The sequence below is a fragment of the Salmo trutta genome, chromosome 36 (assembly GCF_901001165.1).
Source record: "Salmo trutta chromosome 36, fSalTru1.1, whole genome shotgun sequence".
NCBI lineage: Eukaryota > Metazoa > Chordata > Actinopteri > Salmoniformes > Salmonidae > Salmo > Salmo trutta.
In genome coordinates, this window is record NC_042992.1 from 33649745 (window position 1) to 33664345 (window position 14601).

Here is a 14601-nt window from a genome sequence, read left to right on the forward strand (position 1 = left end):
GTCAACCACCAGTTTGACTAGGCTAATGTATACAGTTGTATTTCATATACAGACCTCTTTCTGGAGGACATTATTAAATGTTTTAGTTGTGTGTCTTTACTTCAGTTTTTTCTTTTCCCTTTTGTGAGGTTTTTGTTTCGCTTATTCATCTTGTGTTTGTCGTCTTACGTTAAAAAGAAGCTCACATGCTGTACTCCAATGCTTCATAATAAAACAGAATTCAAACAGAACATAAACATAACTACTCAACCTGTGGAAACATTGATAAGCGCCCACACGTTTTGGTTTAGTGGGGCTGTGAAAATGTAACCACCTTTCTAGATATAAGGACTGACAACTCATGACAACCACAAGATAATGTTAAACATATTTTGAAGCTATTACCAGATTTGATCCCAGTCCAATATTTTGTAGATTAAGACCACATTGTGGCGGGGGGGTTCGATTAATCTCGCCTGGGCGCCTGTGTAGGCGTGTTTTGCACTGGCTGAATGTTGAATTGGAACCAGGTTGCCTACGCGGTGTGAGCCAGATGCCCCCGCTCTGGCCGATGTTGAAGTCGGCTCAAAAGATATAAGGACTGAGAACTCATGACATCCACAAGATAGTTTTGTTTGACGTAGGTTAAGCACGTTGAGTAATGAGTAGGATTCTGTGTTTTGACATGCAAAAGTGATCGCTTTTGATAAAAACGCTTTATCTGAGTTCCCAATGAAAACTAGTTTAAAAATTCGAACATACACAACCGTTCAAAAGTTTGGGGTCACTTAGAAATGTCCTTGTTTTTGAAAGAAAAGCACATTTTTTGTCCATTAAAATAACATAAAATTGATCAGAAATACAGTGGAGACATTGTTAATGTTGTAAATGACTATTGTAGCTGGAAACGGCTGATTTTTTTAATGGAATATCTACCTAGGCGTACAGAGGCCCATTATCAGCAACCATCACTCCTGTGTTCCAATGGCACGTTGTGTTAGCTAATCCAAGTTTATAATTTTAAAAGGCTAATTGATCATTAGACAACCCTTTTGCAATTATGTTAGCACAGCTGAAAACTGTTGTTCTGAATAAAGAAGCAATAAAACTGGCCTTTAGACTAGTTAAGTATCTGGAGCATCAGCATTTGTGGGTTCGATTACAGGCTGAAAATGGCCAGAAACAAAGACCTTTCTTCTGAAACTCATCAGTCTATTCTTGTTCTGAGAAATGAAGGCTATTCCATGCGAGAAATTGCCAAGAAACTGAAGATCTCGTACAACGCTGTGTCCTACTCCCTTTACAGAACAGCGCAAACTGGCTCTATCCAGAATAGAAAGAGGAGTGGGAGGCCCGGGTGCACAACTGATCAAGAGGACAAGTACATTACAGTGTCTAGTTTGAGAAACAGATGCCTCACAAGTTCTCAACTGGCAGCTTCATTAAAAAGTACCTGCAAAACACAAGTCTCAACGTCAACAGTGAAGAGGTGACTCCGGGATGCTGGCCTTCTAGGCAGAGTTGCAAAGAAAAAGCCATATCTCAGACTGGCCAATAAAAAGTAAAGATTAAGATGGGCAAAAGAACATACACTGGACAGAGGAACTTTCTGTTTCTGAATGATTCACACCATGCTGCATTGCTGACAATATGACCAGGGGATGCAGATTACCGGTTGATTTGAGCATGGCACACCTCCCTCACTGGCTTCGCCCGGTCACGTAATGGGCCATAGTCCAGTTCAACCTGGGGCAGCTTGTATCCCCTCACTATTATTGTGTGGGAAATGGGAAAGGGAAAGTTGTACAACTGAATGCCTTCAACTGAAATGTGTCTTCTGCATTTAACCCAACCCCTCTGAATCAGAGAGGTGCAGGGGGCTGCCTTAATCGACATCCAGTGGATTAACTGCCTTGCTCAGGGACAGAACAACAGAGTTTTACCTTCGCAGCTCTGGGATTCGTTCCAGCAACCTTTCGATTACTGGCCCAATGCTCTAACCACTAGGCTACCTGCAATGGGGTGGTATATTAGACGTGTGTGTGTGTGAGTGTGTGAGTGTGTGTGTGTGTGTGTGTGTGTGTGTGTGTGTGTGTGTGTGTGTGTGTGTGTGTGTGTGTGTGTGTGTGTGTGTGTGTGTGTGTGTGTGTGTGTGTAAACTGCAGGGATGCCCATGTTGCTGGGGATCAGAAGTGTCTGGTGCGAGAGAGGCAGGTTGAGGTCGCCAGGGTCAAAGTTGTGGGGAAAAGGTGTCATATGCTGCGGCAGCGAAAAAATAGAGGAAGATGGGTCAATGGTGAGGGATCCTAAGAGGCTCCCGGTGAGTTGCAGGATTTTGCCTGTACAGAGTAATAGGCCTACAAATGAAATGTGCTTCAGTAAGGTTGTCTTTTTAGTGTTCATTGCTATGGTTATCAACTGTACAGCAGGTATGGAACGTAACAGGTGTTGTGGTGGCAGCTGCAGAGAAGTACTTGGGATTAGGAGATTTTAATGCAGAAGAGTTACAGGGGGTGTTGAATGGTCATTGGCCTGGTAAAGGATTATATAGGGTTAAATTAGTGGAACGGGGAGTGTCTTTTTATGAGTGTAGGGTTAATACAGTGGTTGGCAGTGTAATTATTATTTTTTTCTATCACAAAGTAGAACGGATTTGTTCTCCGGTCCAGTTGGTGGCGGTAATGTAACATTATATTGGTTGCCAACTTCCGTTAAACCCCACCGAAGAAGAAGAAGCTTAAAGAAAAACGGGGAGAAAACTGCTTCTGCTTATCCACTGTTTGTTGCGAGCGCATCATCTCCTATACCAGTGTCGTCGGTTTTCCGGTATCGTCTAACGCCCAGCCATCATGTCTTCTAGAACATTTTTCGTAGGAGGAAACTGGAAGATGAACGGTGACAAGAAGAGCCTGGGCGACCTTATAACGACCCTGAACACTGCAAGCCTCAACGATGAAACTGGTAACCGGCATTCGGTTTTTGTCTCAATCTCTTCAGTCTAGAATGTGCCCTATTACGTTGACATTCCATTCTTATTGATACCAATATAAATATATACATGTTAACATGAAACTAGTAAATGTGAATGTATTTTATTTTTTTAGCACTAAACAGAGGAATGATGCTGATCGCGTCAAACGACAGGAAAACAGCACGTGACATTGAAGTCACGTGACGTCTATCTTCTTACCGCTATGTGGAATCCTTGGGATGTCCTTTAAAACCTATACCTAACCTTACATTTTAATCCTTACCTCAACCATTTTAAATTTGAACTTCAATGGGGTAGGGACGTCCCAAGGATCCTATATATAGCACGGACCAGGGCTGTTAATGAGAGCTATGCTCATTGGACTCAGCATCGTTTCCCATAACATCTGCGTGCATTGATGAGACCTGGGCTTTAAATTCCCAATAATAAGCCTGCTTGTCCGTATTGCCTTGGGAGGGACTGGCTGAACACCGGTCCCAACTCGGCTTTCACACAGTCTTAATTCACTATCACTTACAAACAAACCTTATGGTGGGCCAGTGTGCTTATGGTGGGCCAGTGTGCTTATGGTGGGCCAGTGTGCTTATGGTGGGCCAGTGTGCTTATGGTGGGCCAGTGTGCTTATGGGATAGGCTATCACCACAGATAAAAGGGGAAGCCTTCCAATGCATGTCTACAAATAACATGTTGAGGGAGATGAAACCATGGCGCCACCTTAATTTCTAATGGCGGCAAGTGGACGGGAGGACAGTTAGACAATGCAAGCATGGGCGAGGGAGCATGGGGAAAGCTGAACTTTATCAGTGGTGTAAAAATACTTTAAAGTGCTAAAGTATTTTGGGGGGGGGGTATCTGTACTTTACTTATTTATATTTTTGGCAACTTCTACTTAACTACATTCCCAAAGAAAATGTACTTTTTACTCCATACATTTTCCCTGATGCTCAAAAGTACTTGTTACATTTTGACAGGAAAATGGTCAATTTCACACACTTATCAAGAGAACAACCCTGGTCATCTCTACTGCATCTTATCTGGCAGACTCACTAAACACATGCTTTGTTTGTAAATTATGTCTGAGTGTTGGAGTGTGCCTTTGACAGTTCCTCGGCTACGTTGAGGAACTGTCATTCTCAATGGATGTAAAAACAGACTTCGCTTACTTTTGGAGGCGAAGAAAAAAAAAAGAAGTTGAGAAGCTCCAGTGATGGTGAATTAAGACAATCTGAAATACTAGCTGATCCCCAAAATGGGCACATTTATAAGCCCATTTTGAGTGCAGGCCAGGTAGTCGAGGCTTAGTTATATGCGTAATCAGGTGTGTCCTTACTCAAGATTGACAATAGTGCTCCAAACAAAAGACTGATTATATTGACAACTCGTCTATTGAATGACATAAACAAACTTTTTCCTTGCAAGTTTAGCCTAGGTTGTGGACTCTGCAAACAACGCGTCCACTCCTACAATGGTAACAGTAATACTGCAGTAATATATTGAATGCATTAACAGAAATGACTGTAAACAAACATTGTAGATTAGAAATGATGGTCAATGAGCTACTAGTGTGACTTCTCAATGGATTAGTCCACTCAGATAGGTGTGAATCAGACAGGTCTCTTGTGCCATATCTATATTTGTTTTATATATTTGCCACTGCTCGACTAAAGTCTCGGTCTACCAACAGCCTATCCACCAGTCGACGGGGTGTAAACTTCCGACTTCGGCTTGCCTGGAGAAAAAATGTAGTGTGCACGAACAACTGAGAAAACCCTTGCCGAAGACCTAAATGTCCACCTAATATATACACAAACGGTTCTGAACTGTTTCAGATGGGAAGCATGAGGACGCTTTAAACTCCTCCCTCGTCTCCCCTCTCTCTCTCTCTACCTCCCTCTCTTACACTCACACAGAGGTGGTGTGTGGTGCTCCCACCGTCTACCTTGACTTTGCCCGCTCCAACCTGGATGCCAGGATCGGCGTCGCCGCACAGAACTGCTACAAAGTTGCCAAGGGGGCCTTCACTGGCGAGATCAGGTAAGGCTCCATATGACGACACGTCTTCCACCTTGAGACGGGATCTGTGAACTTGTTTAAGATGGCCTCCTTATTGGGTGATTTAGGAACTTTGGAGGATGGATGTTTAACATGCTTTTTTACATTTGTATCACAAACCATTTTGGGGGAAAAAACATGATGAAATTGGTCATTTTAGGCCCTTTTTAGACCTATGCCTCCTGTAAGTCCCTATGGTCTGTGAACTGTACATAATACAGACCTCTTGGTGTCATTATACTCTTTATAGTGTTCTCAAATATGTAGCATATCTAGATTCTGAAATAAATTGTGACTATCTCAAAACGACCCTTTTTACTTGGCTTATTTGTAGACATTGTTTAACAATATACCATTCAAACACGTCAAATGTCAATAGTGGGCTCTGATTTGACACATTTCATTCGTAGAAATGTAATATTAAAGGTCATAAACCATTCACAGCCCAGTGTTTTCCACTAGCGTCGGCTGAATTACACCAGATTGTTCAGGTTTTTGGTTGAGTTTGCTCAACTGCTACTAGCAAAGGAACGTCGGAGAATATCATCTCTCAGACATGTGAATCCCACCGTTGTTGAACGTGGTGTTCCTGAATGTGTGTATTCCTACATCTACAGGAACCCCTCTTTTATACTTCTATTGGTACATTTTTAAGTTGGCGGGGGCGCTCTAGTACAGTAGGTGGCGTTAATGCACAATAACGGTGGATGACAGCCGCCAATAAACCCCACAGAAGAGGGTGTGAACGGTAACTAGCTAGCCGTACACCGGTAGACAGCCCCTGCCTGTCGGACACTGTTTTCCCCAGTTCTGTTAACGACGGCAGGTGTTTGGCAGGCAGGAGCGAAGGACACTGTACTAGCTCAGCCAGCTAGTCCGGTACACGGGAGCGACCAGTAGACGTGTCCTAGCGCAGGAGGGGGCGACACTGTTCTAGCTGGAGAACTAGCTTGCTAGCACACTGTCGCTAACTAGCTTGCTAGCACACTGTCGCTAACTAGCTTGCTAGCACACTGTCGCTAACTAGCTTGCTAGCACACTGTCGCCCCCAGCCTCCTGCCTGCTGTTCCAGCGTTAGGCGGGGGCGACCGGTAGACCGTCCTTCGCCCAGCGGTCAGGCACTGTTTTATCCAGTACACAGCAGGCTTGAAGGAACCAGTGGGTTGCTCGAGGGGGATCATTCCTGACCCGAATTGCGGGCTGCGGGTGTACACTTGCACCCATGTGACTAAAATATTTGCGTGTAGATTTGTACTTTATTGAGCATTGAACATACTCCTACTGTTTTGTGTGCTGCTTATTGTGCTCCTTGTAAAAAATGTCAGCGTAGAGCCCTGAATTCGCATGTCCCATGTTTTAACTTAAGTTGTAACGATGAGTCAAAATCCACTTAGACTTTTGTTTTCTGGCACATTCATTAATTTTCTTTTGACTTTCATATAGTAGTCAACTTCGATTTATTTTTCCAAGCTGTGGGCGGGCTATTTTTTTCTGATTTAATAAAATGCGCAATTTGAACAAACGTTGTGGCAGTTCATATCTTGCAGTAAAACTGAATTACTTTAATCTCTAAAGAAGACGGGTTTAATTAATGTTCTTTCACTTAGAACATAGTCCTGATCTTAGTGTACAAAACATTAAGAACACCTTACTAATGTTGTCCCTCTTTTTGCCCTCAGAACAGCATCAATTTGTCCGGCATGAACTCTACAAGGTGTTGAAAGCGTTCCACAGGGATGCTGACCCGTGTTGACTCCAATGCTTCCCACAGTTGTCAAGTTGGCTGGATGTCCTTTGGTTGTTACACACGGGGAAACTGTTGTGTGGAAAAACCCAGCAACGTTGCAGTTCTTGACACAAACTGGTGCACCTGACCCTACCATATTCTGTTCAAAAGCACTTAAATCTTTTGTCTTGCCTATTCACCCTCTGAATGGCACAGAGTCTCAATTTTATCAAGGCTTAAAAATTCCTTATTTAACCGGTCTCCTCCCGTTGATCTACACTGATTTGAAGTGGATTTGACATTTGTTCATAATGTTTTATACACTCAGTGTAGGCCTAGAACTAGACGATATCCAAAACGACTAACAATACACTGAATTCTTCAAACATTTTCAGTCATTTAAATTGTAAAGTCATAATACCAAAAAACTCATTTTTACAATTTGGGAGGTAAATTTAATAAGTATTCAAATTGAATTATTCACCTGTGCTGAATACAACAGGTGTAGCCCTTACAGTGAAATGCTTACTTACGTGCCCCTAACCAACAATGCAGTTTCAAAAAATACAGGTAAGAATAAGCGATAAAAGTAACAAGTATTAAAGAGCAGCAGTAAAATAACAGCGAGACAATACGGGGGGTACTGATACAGAATCAATGTGCTGGGGCACCTGTTTGGGGTAGTATGTACATGTAGGTAGAGCTATTAAGGTGACTATGCATAGATAACAGAGAGTAGCAGTGGTGTAAAGAGAGGGTGAGGGGGCACTGCAAATAGTCTGGGTAGCCATTTGACTAGATGTTCAGGAGTCTTATGGCTTGGGGGTAGAAGCCTCTTGGACCTAGACTTGGCGCTCCGGTACTGCTTGCCATGCGGTAGCAGAGAGAACAGTCTATGGCTAGGGTGGCTGGAGTCTGACAATTTTTAGGGCCTTCCTCTGACACCGCCTGGTATAGAGGTCCTGGCAGGAAGCTTGGCCCCAGTGATGTACTGGGCCATTCGTGCTACTCTCTGTAGTGCCTTGTGGTCGGAGGCCGAGCACTTGCCATACCAGGCAGTGACGCAACCAGTCAGGATGCTGTTGATGGTGCAGCTGTAGAACCTTTTGAGGATCTGAGGACCCATGCCAAATATTTTCTATCTCCTGAGGGGGAATAGGTTTTGTCGTGCCCTCTTCATGACTGTCTTGGTGTGCTTGGACCATGTTAGTTTGTTGGTGATGTGGACACCAAGGAACTTCATGCTCTCAGCCTGCTCCACTGCAGGGGGTGAGCTAGGTCCTCTTTTTCCTGTAGTCAACAATCATCTCCTTTGTCTTGATCACGTTGAGGGAGAAGTTGTTGTCCTGGCACCACACGGCCAGGTCTCTGACTTCCTCCCTATAGGCTGTATCATCATTGTCGGTGATCAGGCCTACCACTGTTGTCATCTGCAAATGTAATGATGGTGTTGGAGTTGTGCCTGGCCGTGCAGTCATGGGTGAACGGGGAGTATAGGAGGGGACTGAGCACGCACTCCTGAGGGGCCCCTGTGTTGAGAATCAGCGTGGCGGATGTGTTGTTACCTACCTTACCACCTGGGGCGGCCCGTCAGGAAGTCCAGGATCCAGTTGCAGAGGGAGGTGTTTAGTCCCAGGGTCCTTAGCTTATTTATGAGCTTTGAGGGCACTATGGCATTGAATGCTGAGCTGTAGTCAATGAATAGCATTCTCACATAGGTGTTCCTTTTTGTCCAGGTGCGAAAGCGAAGTGTGGAGTGAAATGGAGAGTGCATTATCTGTGGATCTGTTGGTGTGGTATGCAAATTGGAGTGGGTCTAGGGTTTCTGGGATGATGGTGTGATGTGAGCCATGACCAGCCTTTCAAGGCACTTCATAGCTACGGGTTGGTAGTCGTTTAGGCAGGTTACCTTTAGTGTTCTTGGGCACAGGGACTATGGTGGTCTGCTTAAAACATGTTGGAATTACAGACTCGGAGAGGTTGAAAATGTCAGCGGAGACACTTGCCAGTTGGTCAGTGCATGCTCGCAGTACACGTCCTGATAATCGGTCTGGCCCTGCGTCCTTGTGACTGTTGACCTGTTTTAAAGGGCTTACTAACATCGGCTGCGGAGAGCGTGATCAGTCTTCCGTAACAGCTGGTGCTCTCATGCATGTTTTAGTGTTATTTGCCTTGACGCGAGCATAAAGTAGTTTAGCTTGTCTGGTAGGCTCGTGTCACTGGGCAGCTCTCGGCTGTGCTTCCCCTTGTAGTCTAATGGTTTGCAAGCCCTGCCACATCCGATGAGCGTCAGCCGGTGTAGTACTATTCAGTCTTAGTCCTGTGACGCTTTGCCCGTTTGATGGTTCATCAGAGGGCATAGCGGGATTTCTTATAAGCTTCCGGGTTAGAGTCCCGTTCCTTGAAAGCGGCAGCTCTAGCCTTTAGCTCAGTGCGGATGCTGCCTGTAATCCATAGCTTCTGGTTGGGGTATGTACGTACGGTCATAATTTTGCTGTGTATTTCAGGTGGAATCAAGACATTAGACTGTACCAGAGGCCACCGAAATATAGGTTGTGGCCGGGGAGGCCTGGCTGGCTACTTTCCTATTTGGCTGGTTATCCAGGTACTTGTGGGAAAACACTGATCACAGCCCTCCTTTAGGATTGTACATTCAGCAAGTCAGGAGTTCCCTTTGAATCCATTTTCCCATTCACTGAGTTGGTGGTGCTCATGAAATGTATCATACCTTCAGAATTAGCAGAGCCCACTCTGGAAGTTTGATACAAATGTAAAAAGGATTTTAAACATCTTTCCTCCCAATGAAGTTTCTATGTGAGAAATGACAGAATCTGAAATACAAAAAATATTTCAATTTTCAATTAAATCTATTATTTAGTGGATGTATTGCTAATCCCTTTCCCTCTTTCTCTCTCCCTCAGCCCTGTGATGATCAAGGACTGTGGCGTGGAGTGGGTGATTCTGGGCCACTCGGAGAGGCGCCACGTGTTCGGGGAGAGCGACGAGCTGATTGGTCAGAAGGTGGCCCACGCCCTGGAGAGTGGCCTGGGGGTGATCGCCTGCATCGGAGAGAAGCTGGAGGAGAGAGAGGCTGGAACCACAGAGGAGGTGGTGTACGCCCAGACCCAGGCCATCGCAGGTAACCGCTGGGTTTAACCCCCATGTTCGCTGTGTGTCACAGGAATGTATTAGTCAGCTTTTAGATGAGCATTCTCATCATGCAAGCGTTGAACCCTTGCGACACCAGGGTTGTGGGTTCGATTCCCACAGGGGACCAGTAGGGAAATGTATGCACCCACTACTGTAAGTTGCTTTGGATGAGAGTGTCTGCTAAATGACCAGTGTAAATGTTTAGATCCATTATTTTCTCTACTGAATAACTCTTTGGGAAATTTGACAAAATGTCCATGAAGTCTTAATTTTATATATTCTACCCGCTCTGTTGCACTCCTTCTAAAAATATATATTAGCCATTATTTTGGTTTAAGTTGAAAATGTTACTTTTCTTGTATTTTTTTTGTTGACAAAAACAATAGACAACTTAAGATTTACATACATTTCAACAAACAATAACATCACACTTTCTCTGAACCTTGCCTGAGACCTAAAACTAACTGTGGGGTCCTTTCCATTAGTCTACCTGCCACATGTTGTATTAGACATCTTAAGGCAGTTAGTGGTAGGCCAAACATAACTTCGCATGATCTACATACAGTGCTGTTCATTATATTGATAGAAAGTTGTTGTTGTTGTAGACAACGTGAAGGACTGGAGCAAAGTGGTGCTGGCTTACGAGCCGGTGTGGGCCATCGGTACTGGCAAGACAGCCTCACCCGAACAGGTACGACTCATCGCCATTTCATAACAATATTTACTTAGTTACCTACAACATGCATGTTTTACTATATTTTTGTAAGTTACACGCAGATCTGTGGGAAAAGGATATTGGTTTTCTTAATCACATGCATTTAAGTTAGCAAGAGTTGTCTGTACATGACTGCAGTGAGCAGGCTTCTGTTACGTGAAAGGCACCAGTTGGCTTCTCGGAATGGCCCACTTCCATCAATCTTTATAGACCACCTCATGTTTAGGCCTGCAGTACACTCACTAGAAACAAGCACTGTGCATGCTGGGCTAACAGTCCACTGCATTCACACATACGGTTATCATTGTTGTTAGGGAGATGATACAATGACTGAGGTTAAAGTGCAGACTGTCAGCTTTCGTTTGAGGGTATTTTCATCCATATCATGTGACCCGTTTAGAAATTATGGCACTTTTTGAGCTCCCCAGTTTTAGGGGAGCAAAACTACTGGGACAAATTCACTTGTGTATTATGAGTAAAAAAAATTTTTTTTTATTTAGTCCCATATTCCTAGCACACAATGATTTGCATCAAGCTTGTGACTCTAAACTTGTTGGATGTACACAAGTATGTGGACACCAGTGGAGGCTGTTGAGAGGACGGCTCATAATAATGTCTGGAACGGAGTCAAGGGCGTGGTATCAGATACATAAAACACGTGGTTTCCATGTGGTTGATACCACTCCATTCTAGCCATATATAATGAGCTGTCCTCCCCTCAGCAGCCTCCACTGGTGGACACGCCTTCAAATCAGTGGATTTGGCTATTTCCAGCCAGATGTTGCTGACAGGTGTATAAAATCGAGCACACAGCCAGCCATGCAATCTCACCATGCGTAATGCCAAGCATCGGCTGGAGCGGTGTAAAGCTCGCCGCCATTTGACTATGGAGCAGTGGGGGGGAATTCTATGTGAGAAAGTTAAACGCACAAATATCATATCCCCAAAATATGCTAACCTCTCACCATTCTAATAACAGGGGAGGTTAACATTTGTGCGTCTAACTTTCTCACTCATCATTCAAGATTTATTCAGGACTATACGTAGTCATGGTAGAATCCACATTAATGTACAAGTGTTTAGTAACATTCTATTCTTATTTACAATGAAAGTGACTCCAAAATGACACACTACATTATTTACCATTCATATCTATTGGGAACAAAATAATCTGAAACAGCAAATGCATCCAACAAATTTGTTGAGTCACAAGCTTGATGTAGTCAATGCATTCTATGAATATGGAACTAAATACTTAACTTCTGACTACTTTAATACACTTAAGTGAATTTGTCCCAATACTTTTGGTCCCCTAAAATGGGGCACCATGTACAAAAAGTGCTGTAATTTCTTAACGGTTTACCTGATATGGTTGAAATCACCCTCAAATTAAAGCTGACAGTCTGCACTAACTTCATAGCCATTGTTTGATTTCAAGTCCAAAGTCCTGGCGTACAGAGCCAAAACAACATGTCTGTGACAATAGTTTTGTAGCTCACTGTATGTTTTAAGTAAATCTTCAATGTTAGTTCCAATGTCTTAGTTTTTTTGTATTGTTAGAAACAGCTTAGTGGTTTATGCTAAATGTGGTTATATTAAGCACTAGTTTGTTTCTGCTGCAGGAGTGTATTTTCTGTTATTTATTTGAAGGCCCAGTGCAGTCAAATGTGATTATTTTTTTAAATTTGTTTATTTAAAAAAAAAAAAAAATCCTGTGTTTTTATATATTTCCAGATGGAGGTTGGAATAATACTGTGAAAATGATAATGCCCTTTTAGTGTAAGAATGGTTTGAAATTTCAGCCTGTTAAGATGGGATGGAGTTTTGGCCTGCCTGGTGATGTCACCAGGTGGTAAATTAGGTGATTTCCAAACCTCCCTGCCAATAACAGCTAGTTTTTGTCTCCCAGACAGTCCTAGCAAAATTATTGCTTGAGAAATTGCTCTTGCTAAGAAGCTATTTTTTTTAATTCAAATCAAACACATTTGACTAACTGGGGACATTTCTTTGGTCAAGTGTGATTTCTAGGGGGTTTAGGGTTAAGGTTAGAATTGGGGTGAGAATATGGGTTAGTGGAACTGAATTGTGTGTCCCCACAAAGTTGGCTGTACAAGACACTGTGTGAACTTGTCTCGCCCCAGGCCCAGGAGGTGCATGAGAAGCTGAGGGAGTGGATGAAGGCCAACGTCTCTGAGGCCGTGGCCGACTCTGTCCGCATTATCTATGGAGGTCAGTAGGGACCACACTGAACTCAGGCTGCTCATAGCAATGAGACAATCCCCAGAGCCACTGTTTCTAATGGAAATTGTAACATTATGTATTGGGCTGAATGGAGTTGGGGGGGGGGGGGGGTCAAAGACACATGTTACTGACAACAAATGGAGCTTACAGCATGAATAACATTACTTTGGTGTCTGTTTGAAGAATATGAATGTGTTCCTAAACCTTTAAAATTCTTGTATGTATTACATACGCACTTGAGTGTTTTTACCAAAGTCCCTCCCTTCTCCAGGCTCCGTGACGGGGGCCAACTGCAAAGAGCTGGGCTCCCAAAACGACGTGGATGGCTTCCTGGTGGGCGGAGCCTCCCTCAAGCCCGAGTTTGTTGACATCATCAATGCACGTGCCTAGAGTGCACAAGCAACCTAACCTGCTGCTAGTAGTGTCCTGTGACTGCATCTCTTCCCTGAGTTTCTGTGTGTCAACAAGGGACAATTTGACTCATTTTGAAATGCCCTGCCCTATAGTTTAGGGGCCGGCCACAGTAAAAGTCCCACATTGATAATACATGTCAGTCTCCATTGGTTGACATATTCTGTGTGAGGGTGGGACTTTTATTATGGAATGTCTCTTTGGATGTAAGTTCTTAACTACTATATACATTCTAAAATGTACATTCCTGATTATATTAATAAGCACTGCACTTAACGATGTCCCATATAGGATATGTGCTCACTCATTACTGTAAGGGGACCAGTACTTTGTGTATTGCTAGTGACTGCAAGTTCCATTGTCACTAGAAGCAGTCATGCACACGCTTGGTTTAGTCTTTTCTCTCCTATTGGTTGAATCACGTCTAACTGAAGACCACTTGAATAAATGGTTTAGTCTGCTGTGAACTTGCGTCTGTCTTCCCATTCTATTGCTTTCTGTTGTTGGTTCTAAAAGTCGGCAAGTCTCCAGTTACTGCATGACTCTAGCAGAAATATGTCTCCTTCCATCCACCCAAAGCAGGCTGGATAAAACTTTTCAAAATGATTGAAAAGGCTCAATGATTTAAAGACCTGTTTAAACTATTAACTTGATGTTGCAACCTTCATCAATGGCCTTCATCAGAACCTTTTCAAGTATCACTTATTGTATGCACCCTCCACTTCTTTCCATTATAAACATAATGGTTTCAGTGTTTTCCCTATTCATTTAGCAGCGACGCACAGTTTTTAAAATCAGTTACATAGTCAAGTTTGGACACACCTCCAAGGGTTTTCTTTATTACTATTTTCTATATTATAGAAGACATCAAAACTATATAACACATGGCATCATGTAGTAACATGTCATTCTCTCAACCAGCTTCATGAGGTAGTCACCTGAAATCCATTGCAATTGACAGGTGTGCCTTAAGTTCATTTGTGGAATTTCTTTCCTCAATCCATTTGAGCTTATCACGTGTGCTGTGACAAGGTAGAGGTGGTATACAGAAGATAGCCCTATTTGGTAAAAGACCAAGTCCATATTATGGCAAAAACAGCTCAAATAAGCAAAGAACAGTCCATTACTTTGACAAGAAGGGCAGTCAATCTGGAAGATTTAAGAACTTTGAAAATGTCTTCAAGGGCAGGTGCAAAAACCATTAAGTGCTATGATGAAACTGGCTCTCATGAGGACTGCCACAGGAAAGGAAGACCCTGCTGCAAAGGATAAGTTAATTAGAGTTACCAGCCTCAAATTGCAGACCAAATAAATGCTTCACAGAATTCAAGTAAC

The 14601-nt window shown here is 43.3% G+C and overlaps 1 protein-coding gene across 1 annotated transcript; it reads left to right on the top strand.

The window, feature by feature from the left end:
• The first annotated feature begins 2690 nt into the window (after nt 1-2690).
• tpi1a (triosephosphate isomerase 1a) lies at nt 2691-13733 on the top strand. The gene is made up of 6 exons (XM_029735617.1): nt 2691-2940; nt 4882-5005; nt 9671-9888; nt 10505-10590; nt 12756-12843; nt 13127-13733. The coding sequence occupies exons 1-6, from the start codon at nt 2829-2831 to the stop codon at nt 13243-13245; spliced, it is 747 nt and encodes a 248-aa protein (XP_029591477.1). The 5' UTR covers nt 2691-2828; the 3' UTR covers nt 13246-13733.
• Nucleotides 13734-14601: the final 868 nt, after the last annotated feature.

Excerpts from the sequence above, each read along its gene's own strand:
- tpi1a (XM_029735617.1), top strand. The coding sequence starts at position 2,829 with ATGTCTTCTAGAACATTTTTCGTAGGAGGAAACTGGAAGATGAACGGT. Across the intron at positions 5,006-9,670 it reads GCCTTCACTGGCGAGATCAG|CCCTGTGATGATCAAGGACT; the intron begins GTAAGGCTCCAT and ends TCTCTCCCTCAG. Across the intron at positions 10,591-12,755 it reads AGACAGCCTCACCCGAACAG|GCCCAGGAGGTGCATGAGAA; the intron begins GTACGACTCATC and ends GTCTCGCCCCAG.